We start from the raw sequence: 25,961 nt of genomic DNA, 5'->3' as shown, positions 1-25,961 counted from the left end.
AAATAACTCCAGGATGTTTAGAACAAGACTCTACCGAACATTGGTTAAAAAGAGTTTCAGTTTAGCAGTAGAATTGGTCTTACATAGAGTAAATATCGATATGATTCGGAATGAGTCATTGTAAAAATAAACTTGAAAAATATGTTGCCCCAACGTAGTTTAAAGCGTAATTTGCTCAACTAGATATTTGCCAACCTTTATACTATAATGGTGTTGATCCCACACCCATAAACACGTTCGCGCAGCATAAGTTAAAGATTGAAAATCCGAGTTACTCGAAATGTTTCTTGGCTCTACGTTGGCAAATGAGTTGCTTAGCTATTGCAAGACATATTTACCAACTACAACATTGGACCAACGTTAATAGGCATATCATTTCCATTACTGTTTGTCCTGATTGGGAAGGAATATTAATAAATAGTTTGTTACACATTTTAAGGTAAAGTGCCATAATCATTTACATGTAAAATATCGATATCTTGATAAATATGAAACGTTTTCATATTCTCATTCTTTAATCTGATGCTCCAAATCTTTCTATTCTCTTGACCTACCGTATTCTGAAATTTCTCTTTCAATGCAATTCAAATCGAAATGTTTTCTTTTTAGCTTCAAAGAAGTTGGTATCATTACTTGTACGAGCGATTGCAGTGAAACAACGTAAAATGCTCGAACAAGTTTTTTTCCCTAGAGATGATAAGACGTCCAAATAAAATTCTTAATTTGAGGGGAAAAATGTAAGAGGGACATTTGCCTTCTTTGTCCGTATGAAGCAGTCCCCCAAAAATATAACTTAAAATGTTCGTAATTTACATCATGTGTAATACATATATAGAATGTTTAATTGGAAATCAGGTTCATATTTTAAATTAAATGACATTGAAATTCAACATAATGGCGGCCATTGTCTATGAAAAAAGACTTGATTGGCTATGATATACTCTGATTTCAAATAAATATGATCCATTTATTTTATTAAATTCTCTGAACAGTTTTTCTTGACATTAATCGATTTAAATAAAGGAATTCGAAACATTGTGGTTTATAACCATTTTATTTTCTTTTACAAAAACAACACCTTCCATATTTTGCATTGAATATTAAGGTTTAATAAATCGCTTTATACTAAAAGGCTTGATGTTGAATTTTGGTTCTTCTTCACAAGCTAAATCACCCAACATTTGACCAACTGTTGGACCAATTTTAAATCCAGTACCTGCAAATACGAACAAAATACAAGTAAATAAATTTTAAGGATACAGTAATATAGAAAGTATAAGAATAAAATAATCAGAATAATTCTTAGAAAGAAAATTAAATATCAGAATATGAATAACATAATAGCTAATCAATAAGATGGTTGAATGCAGTGTTAATGTTTTTTTTCTATAATAATGCCACGTAAATTAAGAAACACGTTCTAAATTATTGGTTGGTTAGACTTTAGCGTCTCTCTTCTGCACCAAGGTTATGTAAGACGTGGACCTACAGTTTAAGATGGAGTCCGATAAGCGACACGTTCAGATTTCAAGGCTTCTTCCCGGAAACCGAACAGAGAAGCCCATGTACCGAAGACATGTGAATTAACCACTAGACCATCGGGTAGGGGAAATTCGAGATTATTAACTGATTTCTGTGAACTGCAGAAAAGGTTCGTTCTTTTATAAGAGTTGTTTTTTTTTTCTGCGCCGAACAAAATATATGCATGAAAGGACGACAGTTCACATTGGTTAAAAATTATATAACTTGGTATTTACAATTTGATACAAAGGGCAAGACCGTTAATCCATACCAGGCTTTTCATAGGAAGATACTTTAAATGGACAAAAATATGAGTGAAATCTCTATGAACGACCACTATTTAAGCCAATCACATGCCTATGTATTAAGCTTAATTTTTTAAAATTACATTTCAATCTAATTTTTAGGACAGATAAAACATTTACAAGTCTTTAAAAAGGTTAACCATCTCATGGTTATGTACCGAGGCTAAGAAGACGGTGATGATGAGATGGATTATAATAGTGGAATGAAGAAAGTGGGGGAAAAACAGAACCCCGAGAAAATCGACACCTGAAAAGTGAGCTCTCAACCAGTGTTTCCTCCAGACATGTTTTTTAGGGGGTCACTGCTCCCTCGGAGCTCTGAGAGTGCTCTTCGAACGAAACCAAAATAATACGTCTATAATATACAGTAATAATAAATACAATTGTACCAGCAGTGCACCCCGGAATACTACGTGTGCCCCCGGAACACTCTTCCTGAAAGAACGACTGTTCTCTACCACTAAGCCACCCTGGCCCCCAAAGTTTCTTATTTATGCGTGCATTCCATTTATCAATGCCACTTCTAATTTTAAGTTCGACTGGAAGGTTTCGAAAGACTGGAAGCTTTCGAAATGAAGGCGTGAAGAAGAATGGAGAGAATTAGATGTGTAGAGTGGAAGACGAATGAGGATAATGTAAATAGTGAAGAATAAAAGAACAATTTTTGATGTAATTGAAAAGAGGAATAGAAATTGGTTGGGACATTGGCTAAGAAGGAGTTGTATCATGAGGGACGTGCAAGAAGAGGGTATAGTGGCAGAAAAGAGAGGGAGAGGAGAAGGAGGCTATAGTTGATGGACGGTATCAAAACAGAAAAGACGAAGAGGTTAACTAAAGACTATGGAACATGGAAGCTTCTTGCTTGTGCCAAGTGATCTACCAATAATGGCAGAATATCTATGATAATGATTTACTTTTTAGATAATGGTATGAATTAATGACAGTCATTTGACCTTCTACACTAACAAATAATATTTAATTGGAAAATTTTCCACAATATTGTATTCTACAGTCAATTTAGATAAAGAACTACGGCTCATACCAATGGGTAAAGTGCCAACGCTTGAATCAATTTCTAACTACCTTTATATAGACATTTGAGGACACTTTCAATTTTAAAACATATCCGTACAAATTTCGAATATATAAATAAATATATATCCCATTTGAGAGGTCATTTTCATCGTAACTCCATGGTCGAATACATTTTAAAACAATTTCATTCAATTCAACATCTTCAAACTAGTATAAAAAAATGTGCAATGGCGGTACGGTGACGGTAACGGTGGAGGATAATAATGGTTAAAATATGAAACAAAATTTTAATAACCTCCCGTTATCCGGAATCTCGGTAGCAGGAGCGCACGCTCCGAAAACAGTGTATCAAGAAATAGTGAACTCAAATAAGAATACCAATATTAATACTACAACACTCTTGGGTCGTAATCGACAACTTACCATTCGAGCCTTCAATATAAATCTCCACACTGATGTTATTCACGAAGTCGTAAGACGTAGCGTGGACGTAGAGAGATGATGCAATCTAGACTCAGAATTCTCAGAATACAGTTGCATAAACTTGCTATTAAAAACCATATGTGTTTATTTACTATATTTGTTTCTATAATACCACATTCTATCACAAAATAGTATTCATATACACAACAGATAATGCTCGCCACAAATAAACAATATTTTGACGTAAATAGTCGCTTCAATAATGACTTGGTAACGTCACTTACTTTAATTATTGATACCGTTCAACATAAAACTGAGATTGACAAGTAATTAAAAGAAGCATGATATTTAGAACAATGAAACACACAAAATGCTATATACAACAAAAATAATAATAATACATGCAATAAGAATTCTCTACTATATTTCTAAGTCTTTTCAGAATAAATGAAAGTCCAGACGACAGTAGCAAATTATGTTATTTCAAATGTCTATAAAGAATTGTTTTAGAGAAACTTGATCTCTTATTTATTTTTATATTTATTATTTTTAATTATTTCCTTTTTACGGATGCACTAAACTATTATATTATACTTGCCGCTTGGTATAATTGTTTCTATCTTCAGTTCTGTCTTTGCCTGAACAGATGATTCACTAGTGAAATACTAATTTGAATGCAAAGTGACTAACTGATTGACACTTGATAGTCGCGACTGGCGAACTTTTATTTAAATTGAATTCAACTTATTACTGATATTTCAAACATTCTTCACAGATAAATATGTTAGCTAGCACAGTTTTCAGAAATAATGCAGTTATTGAACGATGTTATATCACTACTGTGGTTGTTAGATATTTTTATAGCTATAATTTGAAGTAATATTCCGCTATTATATAGGCCTATATCAAATATAGATTGATTTTGTTTTAAGCGCTTTTTATGTATATATGTTTCAAACTTGAGCTTACGACTAAAAGAATTCAATACAAAGGAATGCGTTCATATTGTGCGCTCATTATATGCACGACGTTCTATATTTACTGATCCTTTAGAGTGTCTACAAATTATTAACTTCTACTAATATTGACTGTCGCAAGAAACTTTATATTTACTTTTTGTACCACTGATATGCAATATCCAATAAAATAGATTAGGTTATGAGTGAGGTATTTAAATTAATATTATAATATTGGCTTATATAAATAATATATCACTATTTTAGATTTACTTTTTATATGCGCATATGTTTTTTACAGTCACATCAAAAGAATTCTATAAGGTTACGAGTGCAAAGCATGCTTTAATGTGTCGTATACCGTATACACATATCACTTGTTTTAATTCTTTTCGTTGACATTAGTACGTGACATGCGATGTTTACTTGCAGTGGCTGGCTTCTTAACGAATATGGCTTACTTGTTATTTTTCGAGCACATTCGGTTTTCTTACCTTCACCGGCAGGTTGAAGCACGTATTTACATTTCATCGTACCTCTTATGCTTCTCACTTTACTATTACATCACTTAAAATTATTTTTCAGCTGCATTTCTCTTCTGTTCTTTTCCAGCTGCCTGCCACCTGCTCCTCCTGCTCTCGATTCAACCTGCTGCTTCCTGATCATGTGTTGACAGTGTTGCCAGTGAAGTTTAGACATTGGTGGAGTTCAGAAGGTTACTGAGCGGAGCGCTCAGTCACACTGCTCGAAGTGAGCAAAATGCAAAACTCGCAAAAAAAAAAAAGTACACAAAAGCTGATGGGGCAGCGTGTCCTGTTACAAGTTTATACAAACATGGGCACTTTTACTATTGACAAGGCCGCAGTTGAAATAGCCCAACTTTGAGGTCATTTTTTCTAGTGATCCCATGGACGGATATATTTTAAAGGAGTACATTTGAATTCAGCATTCTCATATTAGCATTAAAAAAAAACTCAATTAGAAACTTATCCAAGAATTGCCATTTTTAACAATTGCACGACCGATAGTTCTTTGATACGGAACAAGTGAATCTATCAGTAACTTACCAGAAAACCCGCAGCCAATGATGATATTTTTATATTGTGGATGGTAATCCATTATGCTCAACTCATCCGGTGTCATCTAGAAAGAAAATAATTATTATAAATTACCACACGAAATGTATTCTTTATTTTAAGTAATACCAATTCTAAGTAGTGTTCTCCTACGCTTAAGTTGGAATTCATTAAGATAAACCGATTAAATTGAGAATCTTCTCTCTTCGAAACTTTCACGTGTTATATTTTGTTCCGAGATTACTTCTCTTAAAAATCGAAACCTTCACCGAAGGCAAAGTTACAAATCCTGCATTTTAAAAATATGTACTCAAATGCACTGCTCGACAATTGCTACACATATATATTAACAAACATATATTAACCCGTAACTTTTGAAAACATAATCCAGGTACAAGTGACCAACAAATGGCATATTAGTCCAGGTTTATTGTCAAAAGATGGGCTGAGATTCCCCGCCATGTAAAGAAACAGGACGTGATAATGAAAATAATAATAATAATGATAAAGATGCAAATCAATATGGAAACAACAGATGAAATGCAAGATGTCTTGGGTACAAAGGACCTAATCACATCGATACAGAGTCACTTCAGACAGCACAGCAACTTGCATATCTATTTGGCACACTGTCGACTAGAAGGGAAGTTTTGAGAGCCTGAGCATTCGAGCTGGTACATTTCTTTGTATAACTGGCATTCCAGGCATGTTCGATGAGATTAAGATATGGAGAATATAGTGGCCAATAAGGTGGATGTCCTCATTCTCCAGTGTTTCTGTCGGTTGGCCTTTGGCGTGGGAGACCCGGGTTTGATTTCCAGCGGGAGCTCATCTGGTTCGGAATCCACGTTAATCAGTAGGCCCCCTCTGATATTGTCTCGCTGCTGAAAGGGACGTAAAACCCCAAATTCAACTCTAATCAACTCAATTCCAGTCTTTCTGTAACTTGGTCAGATCTGTATGGGCGTGCATTGTCATACATACATGTAAACGAAATCAGGTATTCAGTAATAGATCCTGCGTCGAAGATGTGTAATGGTGTTCTTCCATTATTCATTATAGCTCGTCCACACCATATCTCTAGGACCTGTTACACGGTACTGTGGATTGTATCCTGCTACCTGTTCTCCCATAGTATGATGTCCAGAATCAATTATTGTACAGAATCTCATTAGATCATCTCATATGACCTCAATTACGACGTTCCCTACAGAACTCTGATCTGGCACAATGGTATAGGGGGGTTAATGAAGCACACTTCCTTGCCTTCCGGGCACAACCCAATACTATTCAGTGGTTGTGAAATGGTTCTAGAGGATATATGGACACAAGAAGCACCAGCAAACGCGTGAGCAATTTGGGATGGAGTAGAAGGTAGATTTCTTTTCGTTAACTGGCCTATTCTATACATTCCAAGACCTCCACTATGCACACGTATAGTTATTCCTTTTGTAACAGCGGCTTTCTGAAGTCGGGAATGACACTGTTTGATACGACCATTACATGTGCAACCTCTGTGAAACTTTGATCTGTCTCAAGCCGACCAACTGATCTTCCAGGATTATAATCACTTATATGAACTCCTTCCACCATCTTCTAACAGAGAATTCATTTAGCATTACAGTGTTGCACGGACAACGGCCTTTACCATATTTATTTGTGTTTCGTAAGTACAATTTTCTCTCTCAGTTGAAAGAGCTCGCTTGCCTCTAATGTTGGACGTAATGGCTCACTAGTATCCTCTACTGGTATATTGATAACAATTCACAGACACGGAGCAGTGTGCGCAGAAGTTAAGGATCAATATGTACCAACTGTCAAACAGTGTACTTATCCTGTTGCCAATCCTTCAGAAAATTAAGGGTCCAGATGGTGTTTAAAAGTTGTGGACATGCCTTTAGTCTGGCTTATCGGAGTGATAGAAAGACTCACTGCTGGCGCCTCTACGAATGCCATCTATCCGGGAGAAAGTGGAAGACTTATCTATCAGATTATGACAAAAATTGAGCCGTAAAGTACACTCCACGAGACGCAAAAATCCATCCAGACTTCATCCTTCAGTGCACAGCAAGTTTCTCGAAGGAATTTCTAGTTGCCGGTGGATATTGTTCCCAAGGCAAGTTAACGATTTGGGAGGTGTCTAATCGGAAAATTAACTCAACATTTTATCAGCAACATACCCTCACACCAATTTACGCGGAATAACTGTCTCGAATGTATGAAAATGCAATAAATCAAGTCCGTGCGCACACAGGTAAGGCTTCATCACATACATCAAGCTCTACACAGGCATTTCTGCAACAGATGGAAACACACTGACATCCAGGCTATTCCCTTTTAGGGCATAACAGTGAAGTCACCTGATGCCAGTCCATGATTTTTTGTGGGTCTGGCATAGTGAAAAGAGCACTTGCATCTCGTCACGTCACTACTGTCCGTAGTATCTGGAAAGCCGGCCACGAGGAGTGGCTCAAGATTCGCTTTCTGTACTTCAACGAAGCCTCCAAACAATGGAAGTTATGATGCAGGACTATAGCCAAAGCACATGGTATTCACATCGAAGGCAACTGATGGTGGTCCCGTGGTCTTTCCTAAGGTAGTTGAGACGTCAACATCGGACACACAGAGATGGATCAATCTTTTACTTCATGTATCATAATTATAATGTTAATTTTCTTTCCATCTTTTTGTTTCTCTACAACTAGTTTTTTGTTTCCTTTGAGTTTACTTTTAGTTTAAATTTTAGCAATATTTTATTAGAATTCTTAACATTCATATTATTATTATTATTATTATTATTAGTAGTAGTAGTAGTAGTATTACGTTACAATTCTTCTTGACAAATTCAAGGATGTTTATACAATAATAAAGTCCAAAATATCACTTGAAACTAAATTTTTTCTCTATCTAGTTCTAATTATCTACAAATATGTACAAGATCAAAACTTACCGTAACCATACACGTTTCAATTACTGATGGCACGGGCTCAACACCGGGAAAGTACTGTTTAATGTACTCAGAAATCAACTCACACTCAGCATCTACACTTTCACAGGAGTTAATATCACGCTTATCGGGGTTCGCAGGCCGAATATGAGCCCCAGCACAGATCTGAAATAAAATAAAACACAAGTAAAACCAATTAGATATGCAGTTTGTTGTTGTTCTTACTTTCTTGCAAAGAATGTTCAGGAAGTATACGCTTCCCATACATTAAATCAGCAACTATTATAGTTATAAAGAGATAGTATCGTTCATTACATTATAAGAAAGCAGACCCGCTACTTTATTATACGTAAGTTTTAAAATAAGAGACGTAGATACTTTGATCCACTGAATGTATTTAACAACATTTCTGTAGGTGAAACTAACATGTATTGAAAGTTACGTGTGGCCGAATATCAAATGAATAATAATTAAAATTGAGACATTTAAGATGAGCGAAATACATGCAGCGCGAGGTGCGTAACGGAGACACACTTGCGTAGATCAAGACGAAAAAGGAAGGGTAATAGAAAACTGGACCTAGTTCTGTCTGGATTGATTTGAATTGAATTTAATTTAATAGCAATGATTTGTTTCTGCGTAAATAAACCTTGTTTTTTTATCCATTTCATTAATAACTTTACTCAGCTAATCGTTCTATTCCGATAATAATGTTTGAAATGGCTAAAACTTTTCATTTCTTCCAGGCAGTATGCTTTCCTACGAAAAAATATTCTGTTGTCTCAATTCGACTGCTATAAAGTTTGATATGATAATTACGCATTAAAATTAAAAATAAATAATTTTTTAATTATTACTACAGAATTTAATTGTTTTAATAAAATCTGGCAATGTATTTCTTTCTTTCTTTTAGTATTTAGTATGAATATGTTGCACTAATGAGCTTCTACTTTGTATACATCTATAGAAATGAATCATTAACAAAATGGAACAATGAATAATACTTAAAAAGAAAAAAAAGTCCAAAAATATACTGCCACGATTACAAGTAAAACTGTACAATAAGAAGGATTCTTTATTTTCTTAACGTATGAACGTACAATTTCTCTACTGCTCTCTCTCTCTCTCTCTCTCTCTCTCTCTCTCTCTCTCTCTCTATATATATATATATATATATATATATATATATATATATATATATATATATATATATATATATATGTAATGGTTTATCATGAACACATCTCTTTCTTCCATAGACAATAATACGTAACTAGATATATATCAACTCGTGCACCTACACAAACATACATATTGTGAATAAGGCCTATATTCTTAATTAATAAGGCTTATTTAAACAGCAATATCTCAGCTAATCTATTAATGTCTGATTACATGTTTAGAACATTCATATGTAGACAATGGAATACACGTTTGTACTCTAAATGTAAATGAAAGACCACTACTATAGAAAACATGGAAAAAGAACTGGCCACTATGTCGCTCTTTGCTAATTTAATGATCCTGTCTAACGAGTTAGGTAAACATACCCGTCATTACCTTCCTCCCGGCAGAACATTCGGAATGACAAGATTACGCAATATAAAGGACAGAATTTACTGTGTACTTTAATTGGTTAATTCATTCAGATGTTATCCAGGAAAAGAAAAAATAAAAGAAAGTGCAACATAAGAATATAAACAGCCTATGTGTTGACAGTATTTTGTCAAAACACTCATTAAGGTCAGAGGGTTATATCGATACATTAAATGAAATCCAGGTTAATAGTGTGTTGTGTGGAACAATCTTCATAGACAAGGGCGCCTATTTTCCTTTAACTTTGGGGGTATCCATTCATAAAAAATGCTTATAACAATAAAAATACATATAAAATTATATCTTCATAAAAATACATGGGGGCTCACATGAGGTTTGAAAGGCCCGGGCCCCCCGCCCCCCTCAGGATCGGCGCTCTTCCTCATAGATATAGATTTTCGCGCCTATTTAAATCGTTAGCACTTACAGTGCATTAAGAATTTATTACTTTCTGGTCTGAAAGTATTCTTAATTATAGTATTATAACAGCTTTACATTAATTAAAAAAAAACGCATCACGGGTAATTCAGCTTTGGGCATGATTTACACAATGACATTCCTAAATTATTATTATTATTATTATTATTATTATTATTATTATTATTATTATTATTATTATTATTATTATTATTATTATTATTACTTTTATACAGTTTTACAAAGAAAGATGAAATATTTGTCAAATATTTAACTTCCTTTTACATTTGTTAGGTAAATCGAAATAAATGTATTTATTCGAAATATATATTAAGACCAGGGTCAAACAGCCCATAGAAACTGTAGAAGCGCCACTTTCCCCTGAGTAAACAGAATAATACATTAATATAAATAATACAATCATAATTTAAGAATAATCCAGAATAATTACAATAATGCATTAAAAACAAGTTTCCCCTAACGAGAAAAAACCCTACGCGCTAAATAACTGTCTTGAAATTACAATTGGAAAATAAATCCCCCATTTTCTGTGTATTCTGTTTAATTTAGTAAATTATGTTAAGTGTCAAGTGATTAGCTTGAAATATGTTTGTGGGAACTTAAGTCCTCTCTGCATTGTCTGGTAATGAAAATGCATTGACTAGCACGAAAAAATAAACACGTGGAAGGAGTGGTTAAGTGTCCACATACTTTTGTACGGTTAGAACGGTCAAGAGTGCATTAGAATTCACCAAGTGACAATGTTACCAGGTCTCGGGCTTTGGTGCATGCATGGATATGATGGAAAGGCTCTCATACAGCTGTTGTATCCTCTCCTGAGGCAAATTGATACACTACTGTTGTAACTGAATTCAATATCTGGATCTTCGTACTGGGACGAACTTGACATATGAGCTGTTCTCACACGTGTCTTACTAAGCATAGATCGGAGAAACTTACTGGCCAAGAAAGTACCTAAAATCATGTAGGAAATTCGTAGATATATGTCCTGTATGTGGACCATTTTTAATACTGAAAGATGAAACTAGGCTACTCTCTCATGAGAGTTAACGAAGACGCTGGATGTCCATGACGTACTATTGTGCCATCAGAGTCCCTGAATCAGTACCAGAAGTAACCTAAAGTCAAACCCGATGGCTACCTATACACTGATCCCAGGAGTAATACCGTGCGTTTTTCCAAAGCATTGGCAGAATGTGCCCTCTTCCCTCGGCGTCACCATACTTGCAAACGATGGTCAACCGAGGTAGTGCCGAACCAAGATTCATTGCTGAAAATGATGCAACGACACTTATCAGCAGTCCATACTTCCTGGGTACGGTACGATTCCAAATGCAGCCGTCGATTCATAGTCTGCCTGCTGCTAGTCTCCGGCCAATCGTGCGGGATGACACAGGGTGTTGTAGTGACTCCATTAATTATGCCGGAATATCAGGTGTAGATGTGAAGGGATTACGATGTGCCTGGCGCACAACACTGCGATCGTCTCTTGGTGTGGTTAGACTTGGTCGACCAGAGTCTTGCCAACGCATGTGATTTCTCTCGCGTGCTCATTCAGTCCAACGTTGGCCCGCTCTCATATCCGAATGCTCTACATGCCTGGATATTGTACAATTCGACCAGCCGGTCACATGCAAACCCACAATGATACACCTTTCAAAACCTGTCAATTAATGGTAACGTTTCAGACAAGCACGCGGAATTCTTCGTGGTCCTTTACAGCGCATACTAATCATCTGACGATGTCACATACCCCTTATATATTCTATCAGGCCTGATAACAGGGAAATGTAGTGACAACACTAATGCACTCTTGTAGCTGTTCTAGTCGTCACAGATCATTAGTTAGCGTATTTGTTCACGCTTTGGTTCGAAGTAGTTACAGTGATTTGCATACAGTTATTACGTTGAATAGTGTATTAATTTGAACAAATCAGTTATAGAAGAAAGAAAGAAAGCATTATAATATTTGACTACATAATTTAATGTTTTTCAGCACATTGTTAATATTTTTTTCTGTGTTTTATTTCATTTTTCCCTTAAAAAGCAAGAAGACTATATCGTATGAATTTAAACGAACTCATGCGATCGGGAGCACACTTGACGTGGTAATAGATCTTGACCTACTATATAAGCGTGTGGAATGTTCTATCTGTGCAGCAAATGAAAGGGAAAGGAGGCCAGTTGCCTTTATTCCTCGTGACTCTCAAAAAGACACAAGAAGCTAAGATTATTTATGATCTCCAGTATCTGGAATTTTATCGTATCAAAGTTGACTCATAGGGGGTGCAGCCGTTCATTCAATGTTATTGATGCCAACGCTTAGGACACATGCAAACGTCTTTCTATTCCACTCCCAGATGTGTTAATTGTGCAGGCAGTCATGCTACCTATGAGCATACACATTAGACTACGGACAATGCAGTGAAGTGTAATAATTGTGGAGGAGGCCATCTCGCCAATTACAAGAGATGTCCAGTAAATTATAAGAATTCTATCTCGTAGAGCAACTCAACAAAAAGTGCCTCCCTCTCAAGATTTTCCACCTCTGACGCCTGAATTGCCTTTCACAAAACCAGCTTCATCCACTATTCAAGATACGCTCAGTAGACAAGTGCTACTACCCATACGTCGACCACTCCGTCAACTTACGAAGCTTGCTCAGATGCCACCAGTGTAACTCTGAAGGAATTACTTCATCTATTTCGTGATCTGCAACTCACGAAACTTCTTGCTGCAGTTAGACGCCGACTTCCTAGTCTTAAAACGGCTGAAGACATCACCAAATTATCTATTCTACGTGAGATTTTGGATGACATACCACCGAAACAGCCTTAAGTGTAGTTCAATTACATTCTGGACCAATCCCTTATGAGGGCCATTACCAGAACTATGATTGGTCACTTAGGATCCTGTACTCTCGTTCAAAGCTACCAATGGCCTCATTCTACCTACTCTTGTCTTTTAAATCCGGAGAATACTAACTTTTAATTTTAAACTGGGGCTGCGACAGTTATGTCTCTTCTCGTTATATTATATGCACTCATTTCATATGCTTCTTAATACACATGTGAGGCAAGGACTACTAGTTCGGTACTCAATATTGAAACTCGTCAGGTACCGTTTCACAGGTAACATTCATCATGGAGATTTCAGTGAGAAGTCACGTTTTACTCGCGCTCCCAAAATGTTTGAAATGCAAGCTTCACAGTACACAAATGAAGGGCTCCGCCTTGTCTTCGTTAACGCCAAGAAGAAAAACGAGATCATCATAATGGAGAAACTCCGTGCTCTTGTCTTGAACATAGAATGTATATGACGTACATTATGGACGACATCCTTTCTTCTTCAGACTCCAATAAGAAACTTCAAGCCGAACGTCCTCTCAAGTTGGCAAAACATACATTCAAACGAAAATCAGAGCTTGCTGCACCTGTACCTACGACAAATAGTTTTGCAGCCATCGCTATGACTGAGGTTCCTCAGGAAGATCAAGAGTGGGAAGTTGGAAATCATCACCAATACCGAAAAAGAAACTATTCCTAAAACACGTAATGACAACCCTGAACAAAATGTTATTCCGAGATACATAAAATCTCTTAGTATATATATATATATATATATATATATATATATATATATATATATATATATATATATATCCAGATAGCAAAGGATACAAATTAACCCATGGTGCATCCACAATTTGCAAAGAAATTCCATACTGTGCAGTATACCCGGATACGATCAAGTTTAAAAGTCTCTCAAGATGATTATACAAAATTAATTAAATTCTGCAAACAATCCAAATTTAAATATGAATTAGAAATGACAAAGAAAGTGCTCAAAGTGTCATTCGACAACTCCCGATTGATGCTTCATTGGGGAATATCCTGATCAACACGGATTACCCTGTTATTTCAGTACAACAAATGAAGGGAAGAGGAGGACTGCCGATGCCCCTATTCTTAGTGACTCTAAAGAAGACTTCGGCTGCGAAGAACATTTATGACCTACAATTTCTAGAGTTTCATCGCATTAAAATAGAACCCTACAAAGCAAAGCCATTTTTGGAGTGTTATCGCTGCCAAAGACTAGGACACACACAAACTTTCTGTTATGCTAGTCCCAAATGCGTTAAGTGTGCAAGTAGCCATGTCATATACAAGTGTGCTCCAATATACAAATTCCAAGACGCTGAAGTGAAATGTCCGATTTGTGGACGAGGCCATCCAGCCAACTATAAAGGATGTCTGGTAATCCACAAGATCCTGTCAAGACGTACTTCCCAACACAAGTGCCTCAAGCTAAAGACTTTCCATTTCTAAACCTGGTTCACCTACAATAGTGTCCACACAATCAAGTTCTCAAGATATTTACGCTAGGAAGATTAGTTTAAAAGACCAATTACCAAAAATTCCTTTTATTAAAGAAGATAGTTCAGAAGACACTAACGCAAGTTTGCGAGAAATACTCAACATTTTTCGTGATTTATAGCTCTTCACGTAATTAGACGAAGACTTTCTCGTCTCCAATCAGCAGAAGACATTTTTACGAAATTACCCATTCTTTGTGAAATTTTAGACGAAATAACACAGATCAGCATTAACAGTACTTGAAATCCTACATCCAGGACTAAACCCTTATGAGGGCCACTCCAGACAACTTTCATTGGTAACTTCGAGAACCAATCAGGATTCATCACTTCAATTTCAGTGGCCAATGGCGTTCTTCTGCAGAATATTGCCTGCCTGTAAATATTATGGACTGTTTACTTCATCTTTCACCGAGAGGCTGCGGCAGTTGCGTCTCAACAATCAAAACAGATGCCACCAACTTCACATGCCAATAAAATACACACGAGGCAAGAGCTCCAATGAGTCCGGTATTCAACTACAGAAACCTGTCAAGATCGCTTTGGCTTTGATTGTACAAGCTTTTGATTCGCAGGATACGAGTGGTCAAATTTTGAGTAATATTTTCGAAGGTTACAAAGAAAAGAAAACCAACGGGAATCGTCCGATCAGGATCAAGCTTGATGTAATGATAGACATTGCCTGTTACACAAACGTGTGAAATATTATTGTGTGCAAGCTTCTGGTTTTTAAGTGTGCATAATCAAAGTTCTGATCAATTAATTGGATGTAATACACGTATAAGTAACATAATAAATACTGTTTAAATAGCAATTAAAGGCGACTTTTACGCATTAAAAAATCAAATAAAGAACTATTCCTTTGTATTACTATGTGTATTTCACTTGTTTCAAAATTAACAACCACTTATTACCTTGATCAAGTTTGGATACTCAAGTTCAGGTATACCCCAGAAGCCACCAACTGATCCTAAATCCATAAAATCTGTTGAAATGAATCCGTTCTTCTCCTTGAGTGGCCAATAGAAGACGTTTACTCGTAGTGGTGTTAATGGGAGATCAAGACCTAATTGTGCTGTGAGAGACTTTGCCCACGGTCCGGGACAAAGTATTACGTTTTCTGCTCTAAATAATTCGTTTTCCCCATGCACGATGACTGGTTGTCCTGGTTCCACTTTTTTAACTTTAACACCGTCTCGGATAACACCACCAATTTCACAAAATCTTTTCTGTCGAAATCAAGAACAATAAATACAATTAATATTTTTATGAACACCTTACGTGTAATAGATTGAAATATGCATAGTGAACAGAAAAACGTACAAGAATTAATAAGGAATCTATTAAATAATGAATCAACAAAACTAAAAAGAATGCAAGTTTAAAACCTCAAATTAATTTAAATAATAACTAATAGTACCTACCCTAGAATGGAACTCGAACGAGCAAAAACAGCAATGTTAGCCATTAGGCCTGGAAGGGTCACTATTATAGAGTAAACAAAAAAAAAAGTGGTTTGCACAATTTGGGAATAACTCAATAATTCTATAACTGACAAGTCAAATTTCTTTCAAAAATCTGTTTTTTATCAATAGATGGGATTAAATCGAACAAATATGGGCTTTTGGGTCAACTGAGATTTTTTAAACCCAATATTTTCTATTTACGATCGTGAGATTTTAAAAGATGAATGGTCAGCTTCTTTATGAACAATATTGTACATGACCATTTCGAGAAGAAAATCGGCGAGTTTCTGTTTCATTTCATTCTAATAACCTTGTTCACTTTTAAAATTTCTGATCATCTTTCCTAACAAGGTACATTTGTGAAGTGTCCCCTCGGGATTCGTGTAAAATTGAGTAAAATGCAAAGTTCTCCGAGGCCCAATGTGTGTTGTATTCATTTTAGCGTCCCATACCGGTAATTTCCATATTTATGAGCCTTCATAGATACGGAATTCAATTATAAACTAGTATAACGTTCAGATACAAAATTACTTTTAGTTTCTTTTAGATGAAACTGGACATAAATGTAGGCATATACACAACAAATTGGATCAAATACTGCTTCTCTCACACGTTACACACCCGGCCGCCACTTTGGGTCCACCATATTGGATTCAACGTTCGGTTTCTCAAATACATCAAATTCATGTACAATTTTCTCGGAAATTCACTAGTGTAGCAAGTTTTACCGTTTCTTGTAATGTATGCAAGATATTGCATGCTAAATGTCAGGTACTTCGCGAAAATTGAACCAAATAAAAAGTTGTGCTCAGTGTTTATATGTACTCTTTTACGTGATTTATCGTTGACGAAATACTTTCTGAACAAACGTACGTACAGACACGGAAATGGCAGGTCTTCACTCAAATCTGGTCGTATCTGGATTTACGTTAGACATTTTGACCGTAATACAATACTTCCATGTTATAGTATAACATGGAAGTAATAACAATCACTCACACAAATGTAATAGGAATTATGTTGTTGTAAAGTGTTTGTTTATATCTACAGAATTTTTCCAGTTAGAAACTGTTTTCATTTGTCAACATAAAAAACGTAAACGTAACTGATGTTACTCTCCAATATCTGTTCGCAAAGTGTCTGGAGGGAGTTAATTGATCTAATGTATACAGACCGTCAAGTTGTACACATCGGTAGTACAGCCTTTAGATGTATACTTTTTCCTTCAATGGAAAAGGTTTGCCAAGCGAGTTGTGATCGGTCATATTGATATAGACCTGCAGACCCGTAATGCTATTATCAATGTTGACGCACTTATCCATAATCAGTTCAGTACTCCAATACCCAATAACATGGATTAGGCATGCCTGGAAAGAACGTGCATTTCCCATTACTTGTGATTTCTTTGAAGCTCTCGACAATGTTCTTTGGCGAACTAAAAATTCGAGTTGCTCATCTCCCAACTGCACAAATGACTCATTCATCCAGTGTGCTTACTGTCGTGTATATTTATGCTTACAGGATTCGTTCATGAAGTTTCATAAGCATGTATAATTCCCCTGTATGGGCTGCAAGAATCAGCATAATACACACGAGACCATGCACAACTTTCTTTTTGGTTCAATATTCGTGAAGTGCTTGATATTTAACATGCAATACCTTGTAAACGGTTCAAGATACGCTAAAACTCACTACACCAGTGAATTTCCAAGAAAATTGTACATGTATTTGATGTATCACTTGAACCTCTTCCCATTTGAAAACCGAAAGGTGAATTCAATATGGCGGATGGGGTGTGTAACATGTGTCAGAGTAGTACTTGATCCAATTTGTTTTGCATGTCCCCACATTCATGTCGTTAGTTACATTTAAAGAAACTAAAAGTAATTTTGTGTTCAAGCGTTATAGTAGTTTATAATGAATTATTTATAATTAATATATGAAGGCTCATAAATATGGAAATTACGGGTATGGGCCGGTAAAATTAGAACAACACACATTGGGCCGCGGAGAACTTTGCATTTGAATCAATTTTACACAAATCCTGAGGGGACACTTCACGAATGTATCTTGTAAGTATTTGCTACTTTCTCCTATTACTTTACAAACAATATTTGGCTCCCTTTACACTGAAGATTTTAGTGTACTACACCGTTACACACAGGCAAACCATAAACAATGTATATGCTTGCTGAAAGGGATGCTAAATTCAAAATCAACTCAACTCTATCCTAAGAACTCAAATACTTTTTCCTTAAGGTACGAAAATGATCATAATCTACAAACAACCGAACATTTAATGTCGATAAAGACAAGAATAACTTACTCGTACTGTTTGAAGGCATATATCAGCTCTTAATATTCCACCTTCATAATCTATGCATGCGCGATATTCCTCACCATATCGCACTTGAGGAAATTTTTCTTGTAGTTCCTTTCTGTTCAGAACTTTATACTTGGCATTAGATATTTTTTGGAAAGAATTAATAACATTGTCAAACGCCTTGTAGCCCTGAGGTCCAGCAACACATAGTAAACCAGTTGGACTGAAAGGAAAAGGAAGAAACCAGAGATCGAAAAGCTATCCATGTAATGTGTTTAAATGTAAGCGTCTATCAGTAAATTGAATTAAGGATACCTTTTAGGTAACATCAATTAAGCGTAAATATGTAATGAAACAATGAAAAATAATTAAGTCAGAAGGTTAAGTTCAATAGTAAATCCAGAAGACGATATTTTTTGGCAGTGACAACACCAACGTTAATTTCTTTCGGGGGAAAGCGGAGGGACAAACACATTTCTTGACAGGCAGCTATTTTTCTTTTGTATACAAAAATAATAGTTTTATGTTACTTATAGTATATTACAATATAACATGTCTGGGGCAAGCTCATAGCTATGGGAGGCACAGGGCGCCAGGCCTTTCCCAAAATATAGTGGTTTCCAAGTGAAAGATTAATACAAATTGCTTGTAAAATTTATTAGTTTAGAAATATCGTTCATTGATTGGTGGTAGTTTTCATTTCGGGCCTCAAATACAGCAAAGGTTGCGGTAACGAGGGAAGTGAGGGGCTTCAAAATACCAAAACCTAAATAAGGACTTTTAACCTAATCTCAACATTATTCACTGATATTTACACTAGGTGTAGTTTGACTAAGCTTGTAGAATAAGTTCTACATGTATTACATCATTAAAGTATATATTCTAAATTGACTCATTATACATTTTCACCTTGTTCATGTTTCCTATTGAATCTCAGTAGGTTACCCTGAACATGCAAAACATATTTGTGGTAAGAGCGATCATATTAATAAACAAAATACGGACTTTCACAACCACTCCTAAAAAAAAAAACTTGGATTCACGCTCTGACTAGGGTCTTTTCTTCTTTCATTTTAAAATTAATATTCGACATTTGTTCCTGCATATAGGTAATATGATTAACATTATATTATAAATAGATCCTTAAATAGTTTTTTATTAGAGAATCTTAGATGGCGCAAACAATTTAAACTTAAGATTCAGATGTACAAGTGTTATAAAACTTTTAAAATTCATATGTTAGAATCAATAAATATTATTCACAATAGGCTAGTGAGTCAGTGTGGAAATTTCCTAATTTGAAATAAACTAACGTTATTTGAAGAATAATTCTTTCAACTTCTTAAGGTATATTATTTTATATCGGTGTAGATATTACTTATCTAATGTGTGAGTGTCAGCTCCATAAAAGTTTTATGACAAGCTATAAGTTCTGGAACGTTATGTCTTACATCTTGCTTGTTCATTGTAGCCACACACTCCGACTCCCGAGATCTACCGTTGCACAACAGACTCTTACGTCGTCTGTACAGCCTCCACTCTCGCTACATTCAACACCGCATATCGATGCTCATATGATTCTTCGTGAACTCTTAGACCAGACACTAGCTTTACAACGTTATGTTTATTCATCAACAGATCATCTTGCTATCCACGAACGTGATCAGACCACTGTTCTCTATAACCCCGTCGTCGCATTTATTGTCGCCATCCCTTCATCCATTTCATGTAACTTCATCAATGCACAGTGGCGGAGCCAAGGAAGGGCCTGGGGGGCCAGGCCCCTTTGTTGAAATTCTTGGCACCCACACAGAGTGATACTGCTAGGTCGACATACGGTGAGTTGATAGTGGCCACAAGTGAAACTACTACCGAAACGTCTCTCAATAACAGTCACCAACTGCAGAATATCGTTTATTGCAATAGTCTGCATTCCGAGTAAAAAACTACAGTCTCGTTTTTGTTTCATCGAAATCTATAATGTGTAAGCATTGACCTCACCATCTGAACGTTCCTTTTAATCTCTGTCCTTTATCTGTTTATCTTCTTTGTTTTCGACAAAAAAAACCAGGAAAAAAATCAATCGACATTATCATTCGCTTCGATGTTGAAAGTCATACTAAAATAAGAGATGCTTACTTATAAATAGCATACACTGCGGTAGAACATTACACTTGTGTTGGACGAAAGAAGTCTTCGTACAGTAAGTAGTTAATTCCCATGCATTATGCCAACATAAAACAAATGCATAACATCCATTAAATAATTTGGTATTATTATTAACAAATAATATCGAGCCGTCTTGTTTAATGTACAGTAAAAGATGAGAGCAGAAGTTTTTATTATTTCTGTCATTCTCTCTGTTATTCGTATCCCAATCGTTCGAGAAAATCAAGATTCTAAATACTACCAACACCTACTATTTGCTACTTATACTGGTTCTCCTTCTTGACTATCTTCTGGTCTTGTCTCTAGTACATCTAGTATTCTAACGCTCTTGACCATTGGCAACTCTGTAGAAATCTTCTGCTGCGATGTTAACAAGCGATATTAGCGATTTCTAAGGAAAAAAGTCAGGGCTTGGTGGACCTATACTACTAACTAAAGCGTAGGGAACTGAGGCTATCAAAAATCAATGATCCTTTATAAATAAATCGTTCAGAATTATTTTCTTTTAAACGGTTTTAACTAGCTTAATCCCAAAACTGCCACTACTAGAGAAATTCCGAAGTTTATCACAGAGCCAGTGCTACAATCTCCTGATTACTAACTATCAGGTAAGATACCGAGATAATACAACTTGGTCGCGGCAGTAATGCTATTTTGTGTAAAAGTAGTAATTACTCCCGTGACCAGGTTGTATCATCAAGTTATCTGATGTTTAGTAATCAGAGATATATCAGGAGTTTGTGGGACTGGTCCACAGATATTCCATTCAGTATTCAGTCAAAGAATACCCATTTGTAATATAGATTTATATTTGTCCTTTGTCAAAATATGCATTTCTGAGAAAATTAAGCACTAAGTATTTCTGAGAAAATTATATTGTAGGAATTATGCAGAATAGTAAATCAGTGGTGACATAAATTTTCAACAGGATATACTAATTAATGTCCCTCCTTCAAATCTAATATCAAAATTAACAATATTAATTTAGCATCGACTACAGGATAGTAGCGTTAAGGTATTTCAACAATATTTGAATTTCTTTTAAGGCATTGAAACATTCGAGACTCAGAGTATAGAAATGAGGGAAATGAGTCAATAGGGCTATAAAAAATTCCCTAGTGACACCGAGGAAACCCTTGGTAAACTCCTCAGTCGAAATATTTATCCACGAGAGATCGATCCACACCATTTTCCGAATCTTAAGTCGATGTTCTGCTGCTGAGCTTTGGCCATTCGGTGTGGGTGTGAAGTATTTGAATTCACGTTAAATTCTAAAAACTAGTGAAGGTAAACAAACGAAAGAAAGAAAAAGGCCATGTCTACTTCTTTTGCTGTAAGGAGTCCCGATTGAAACGTCTGTTTTAACACTGTTTGATATTAGGGAAAGAAAAACAAGTTTCCTGATTTTGCTTCGAAGAGTGTTCACTTCATCATTTTAATGAAGTAAAGGCAAATTCATTACTCACTAAGGATGATTCACCACCGGGACCAGGTACCTGAAGGAAACCTATATATCATCTGAAAGCTTTTGCCATGAAAAGTACGAAACCGTTTTTAAATCACGGGCAAACCCGCAACTTGACCCTATAATGATCCATTTTGTTGGTTTTGTGACCCTATATAAGGCATATTCGACAGAATAAAAATGAATGTTTAGATGTATCACGCAAAAGTGCCTGAGCCCATCATGTTCTTTTTGACTCATTGCTAAAACGTGACTTGGGTAAGGGTTTGATAATATTTTGCACATTGACGCACCCATTTGGTCAGTGTTGCTAACGAACTGTAAATACAATGTGGAAGATGGTTTCTGTACCGCTGGATGTATATCCATGAAACGTGGCATAAACATCGTTAGTCATTGGAGAAAATATACTGTGGACGTATTCCTCTCCCAAGTACTCCAGTTTGTCAGTGTTGCCAACCAATTGTAAAAATGAGAATGAACTTGTGATATTTATTTACTTCCATCATTCCATCCGGCAATTTAGTGTGATCTGTAAGAGAGGGAATGTTTTCGGGCTGCTAAAATTTGAGATGACCAGTGTATACTATAATTTTGAGCTTCGCCCTATCTCAAGTACATGCAGACATGTCGGAAGGTTTGATTCTTGTAAATTCACTAGTTCAAACGCTTTCAAAGATGAGGTCTGGAGAATATGACTCTCAACGAAAAACATTTGAACAAATTTATCAAGATGTTTGGAGATATACAAAGAAAATGGTTTTGAAATTCCAAAACCGGAAACAAGATAGAATATAGGGGTTCCTCGTGGAAACGAACTAGACATTCGCCATCGAAATATCACAAATTCATTTTGGATGAATCTCTTCCTTCATTGAAGGCAGAAAACGAATTTTCTAAAGATAATATGCTAAGAGACATTTTTCTACCTACTATTGATAAGACAATCACTGACGAAAAACACTTTGGATCATGTTGCAACATCATTAGATCAATCACTACGCTATATCCAAAACGTAAAAACTTTCTAAATTACAACATTGTGGAGCCTATGGCCCAGTATTATGGAAGTGATCTGGAAATATTCAAATGTGAGCTCAAAATCCCCCCAAACACAAATAAATTGTATGAAGATGAGAGAAAACCAAAGTTGATTCCTTGGTAAATTTCGTTGTTCTTTTCGTCTACAAAAACGCATTCGTAGAAACCTATAAGCTAGATATCATCTCTGTGACTATATCAGTTTCTAATGCTACATGTGAAAGGCCACTCTCATGTTTGAAAAGATTAAATACATATACGCAATTCAATGGCTGATGATAGGTTGGAAAAATTAGGATTACTTTATATTGAGAAGAAAAGTGCTAAATCGTTAGATCTTGAGGTTGCTGATAAGTTTGCTGCTGCCCACAAGAATAGAAAGATACTCTTTTAAGTAGAGGCATGATGCTATAAGTTATTTTATTTACCTGTAAAAGTGTATTTCTCTGCTTCCACTTAAATTAACCAGCCACATATATTTTAAACGCAACGATTAAATAATTACTTACTTATATTAGAAACCAATTATATTAATGTATCCTAGTTGTTTGAGGTAGTAAATTCTTACATTTTCATTGTAAAAGAGTAAAATCATGAACAACAAAGATTAAATCATTCACCTTGGAAACACACACACATATATATATATATACGTATGTGTGTGTGCGTGTGTGTGTGTTTATGTGAATAAAATTTTTCATTCATTGGAGATGGCCCCCTCAAAATTTTCTTGGGTCCTTCATTGCGCCCCCCTGGAAAAAATTCTAGCTACGCTATTGTCAATGTACCTTTTGTCGTTAAGTATCTAAATCCGCTTTGAATAGTCCCAGAGAGAGCAGAAGATTAACATTCTCGTCGCAACTAACACCCTATGTCCTTGTGTTCTGTTGCCTCACTTCACTTCAGCATTTATATTTCATGCTAAAACCTACTTATGTGTGTATAAATGAAAATGCAATAAATAAATAAAATATTGATACCCATCTCTAAATAGACCTACAAGTAAATTGATGCTCATGGTCCCAGAGAAAGCGTTACCTTCTGCGATCCGCTCATTCCCAGATGGGATTGAAACTCCACTTAAAAAAAAAAAAAAAAAACTGAGTGCCATAACGAGTAAAGAAACTATTGTGGGTTTTAAATGATGGAGTTTAATGTAGACATATTTTCCAGATAATATTGAAAGTTTACTTGCTGGCCGAGAAAACCAAATACTCAACCCAATGATCAACAAAAGACCAACATGAACAGTCACAGTGAAATATCTGACTTTGATTATTTAGTTGATAATATTCAGGGTAAGTTGTCAAGTACAAAATTACAGCTTCGAATTGCATTGCACAAGCAATGGATCGTGGGGATGAAAGGCCTCCTCAGCCCAATCTACGTTCGATGATTCTCAAAATAAAGTTCGATGAAGCTTCCAAAGTACGTGGCATCACACAAGACCTTGGTTAAAATATTCTGGCTTACGGGACCAAGCATTCTGGTATCCTTGTAGTAAGTTTTCAAGGAGCAGTCTACGGGACCGAACATATACTGTGACAGGATTTTGGAATTGGAAGTCAGCATTGGAGCAGGGGAAAGAATTGATAAGTATACTTCCTCTGAAAGCCACACAAAAGGAATTCATTTAGGAAGGACTTAAATTAAGACTGGCGAGAAGATGTTAATATAGATGCGGAACAAATAGCAAGGAACAGGTACTATGTTAACTATGTAGCTGAGGGAGTGCAGTTTTTCGCAGTAAATGTACCATTTATATCGTGGGGATTGAGGTTGTAGTCTCAAAGATTTGCAAGAATGAAATCATTTAAGTTCTACTGTACTCTTTACAACACTGTTCAAGTACACAATAGGGGAAAAAATCGAAACTGAAATCCATAGTTACACATATTCCTCAATATACGCTCAATATAAGCTACCTGAAGTTCAGAACGAAATAAAGATATGTTGGCAGAGATGGTACTGAACAAAATAGGAACAGAATATGATGAAAGTGAATCATAATTTACTAACGAATTGAAGTACTTTTACGACAAAGACAGCCTTTCTTCCATGAGAAAAGAGTTGTTTTTTGATACCACATATCGTTATGGTTTTTCTCTCTCGAAAATACGAGATTTTACTTTAGGTCCCTCTTTGGTTCCCACTAACACATACAAATGCACTATGGATTAAAGACTGTATTACTTGAGACCGGCTGTAGAATCGACGACAAAGAAACAGTGTGCATTTCGACATTTTACAACGTAGTGAAAATAAAGCTCCTCAACGGTCTTTCGAAATCCAAGATCTCAGCTTACTTTTATAGATATTTAGCGAAAACAGATTACTTTAGCAGAATAATTCTTTTCTGTTTTCTGTTGTTTAAAAGTCTGGTAATTCGTACGAGTCACATCAACATAAGTACGTATTTCATAGTGTCGACCCAGAAATGTTTTGATACTTCAACCACTTTTGTCATTGAAATAACGAAAGAAAAGTTGTATTCGGTTTACAACTTTTAATAAATCTAAGAATGAACTAGACCCGGGTAACATTTAGGTGCAATATCGTCCCTTTGTTTGCAAAGTGTCGTACCAAATAATAATAATAATAATAATAATAATAATAATAATAATAATAATAATAATAATAATAATAATAATAATAATAATAATAATAATAATAATAATAATAATAATAATAACAAAATAAAAATAAAAAACATCGATTTTTGAGTTAAGACCAGTCCCGAATTCAACTTTAGGAGCTCTATAATTCTCTTCAATAGCCGTATCTAAATTCCTAAACATGACTGTGGAATAAGCAGTTTAATGTTC

General features: G+C 35.5%; 1 protein-coding gene across 1 annotated transcript in view; it reads right to left on the bottom strand.

Moving 5' to 3' along the window:
* Positions 1-1,035: 1,035 nt before the first annotated feature.
* LOC145693023 (peroxisomal sarcosine oxidase-like) overlaps positions 1,036-25,961 on the bottom strand; it is a 47,570-nt gene continuing 22,644 nt past the window's right edge. The window contains exons 3-7 of the mRNA XM_081768687.1: positions 18,465-18,684; positions 15,587-15,901; positions 8,267-8,428; positions 5,308-5,383; positions 1,036-1,216 (exon numbers count right to left, since the gene is read on the bottom strand). Of these exons, the coding sequence (XP_081624813.1) occupies positions 1,101-1,216; positions 5,308-5,383; positions 8,267-8,428; positions 15,587-15,901; positions 18,465-18,684 (889 nt within the window). The 3' untranslated portion in view covers positions 1,036-1,100. The remainder of the gene's footprint in view (positions 1,217-5,307; positions 5,384-8,266; positions 8,429-15,586; positions 15,902-18,464; positions 18,685-25,961) is intronic.

The sequence above is a fragment of the Thermobia domestica genome, chromosome 8 (genome assembly GCF_964235325.1).
Source record: "Thermobia domestica chromosome 8, izTheDome1.hap1.1, whole genome shotgun sequence".
NCBI classification, from domain to species: Eukaryota; Metazoa; Arthropoda; class Insecta; order Zygentoma; family Lepismatidae; genus Thermobia; species Thermobia domestica.
Note: the sequence above shows the minus strand (reverse complement) of the source record. Positions and strands in the feature narration are given on the sequence as shown.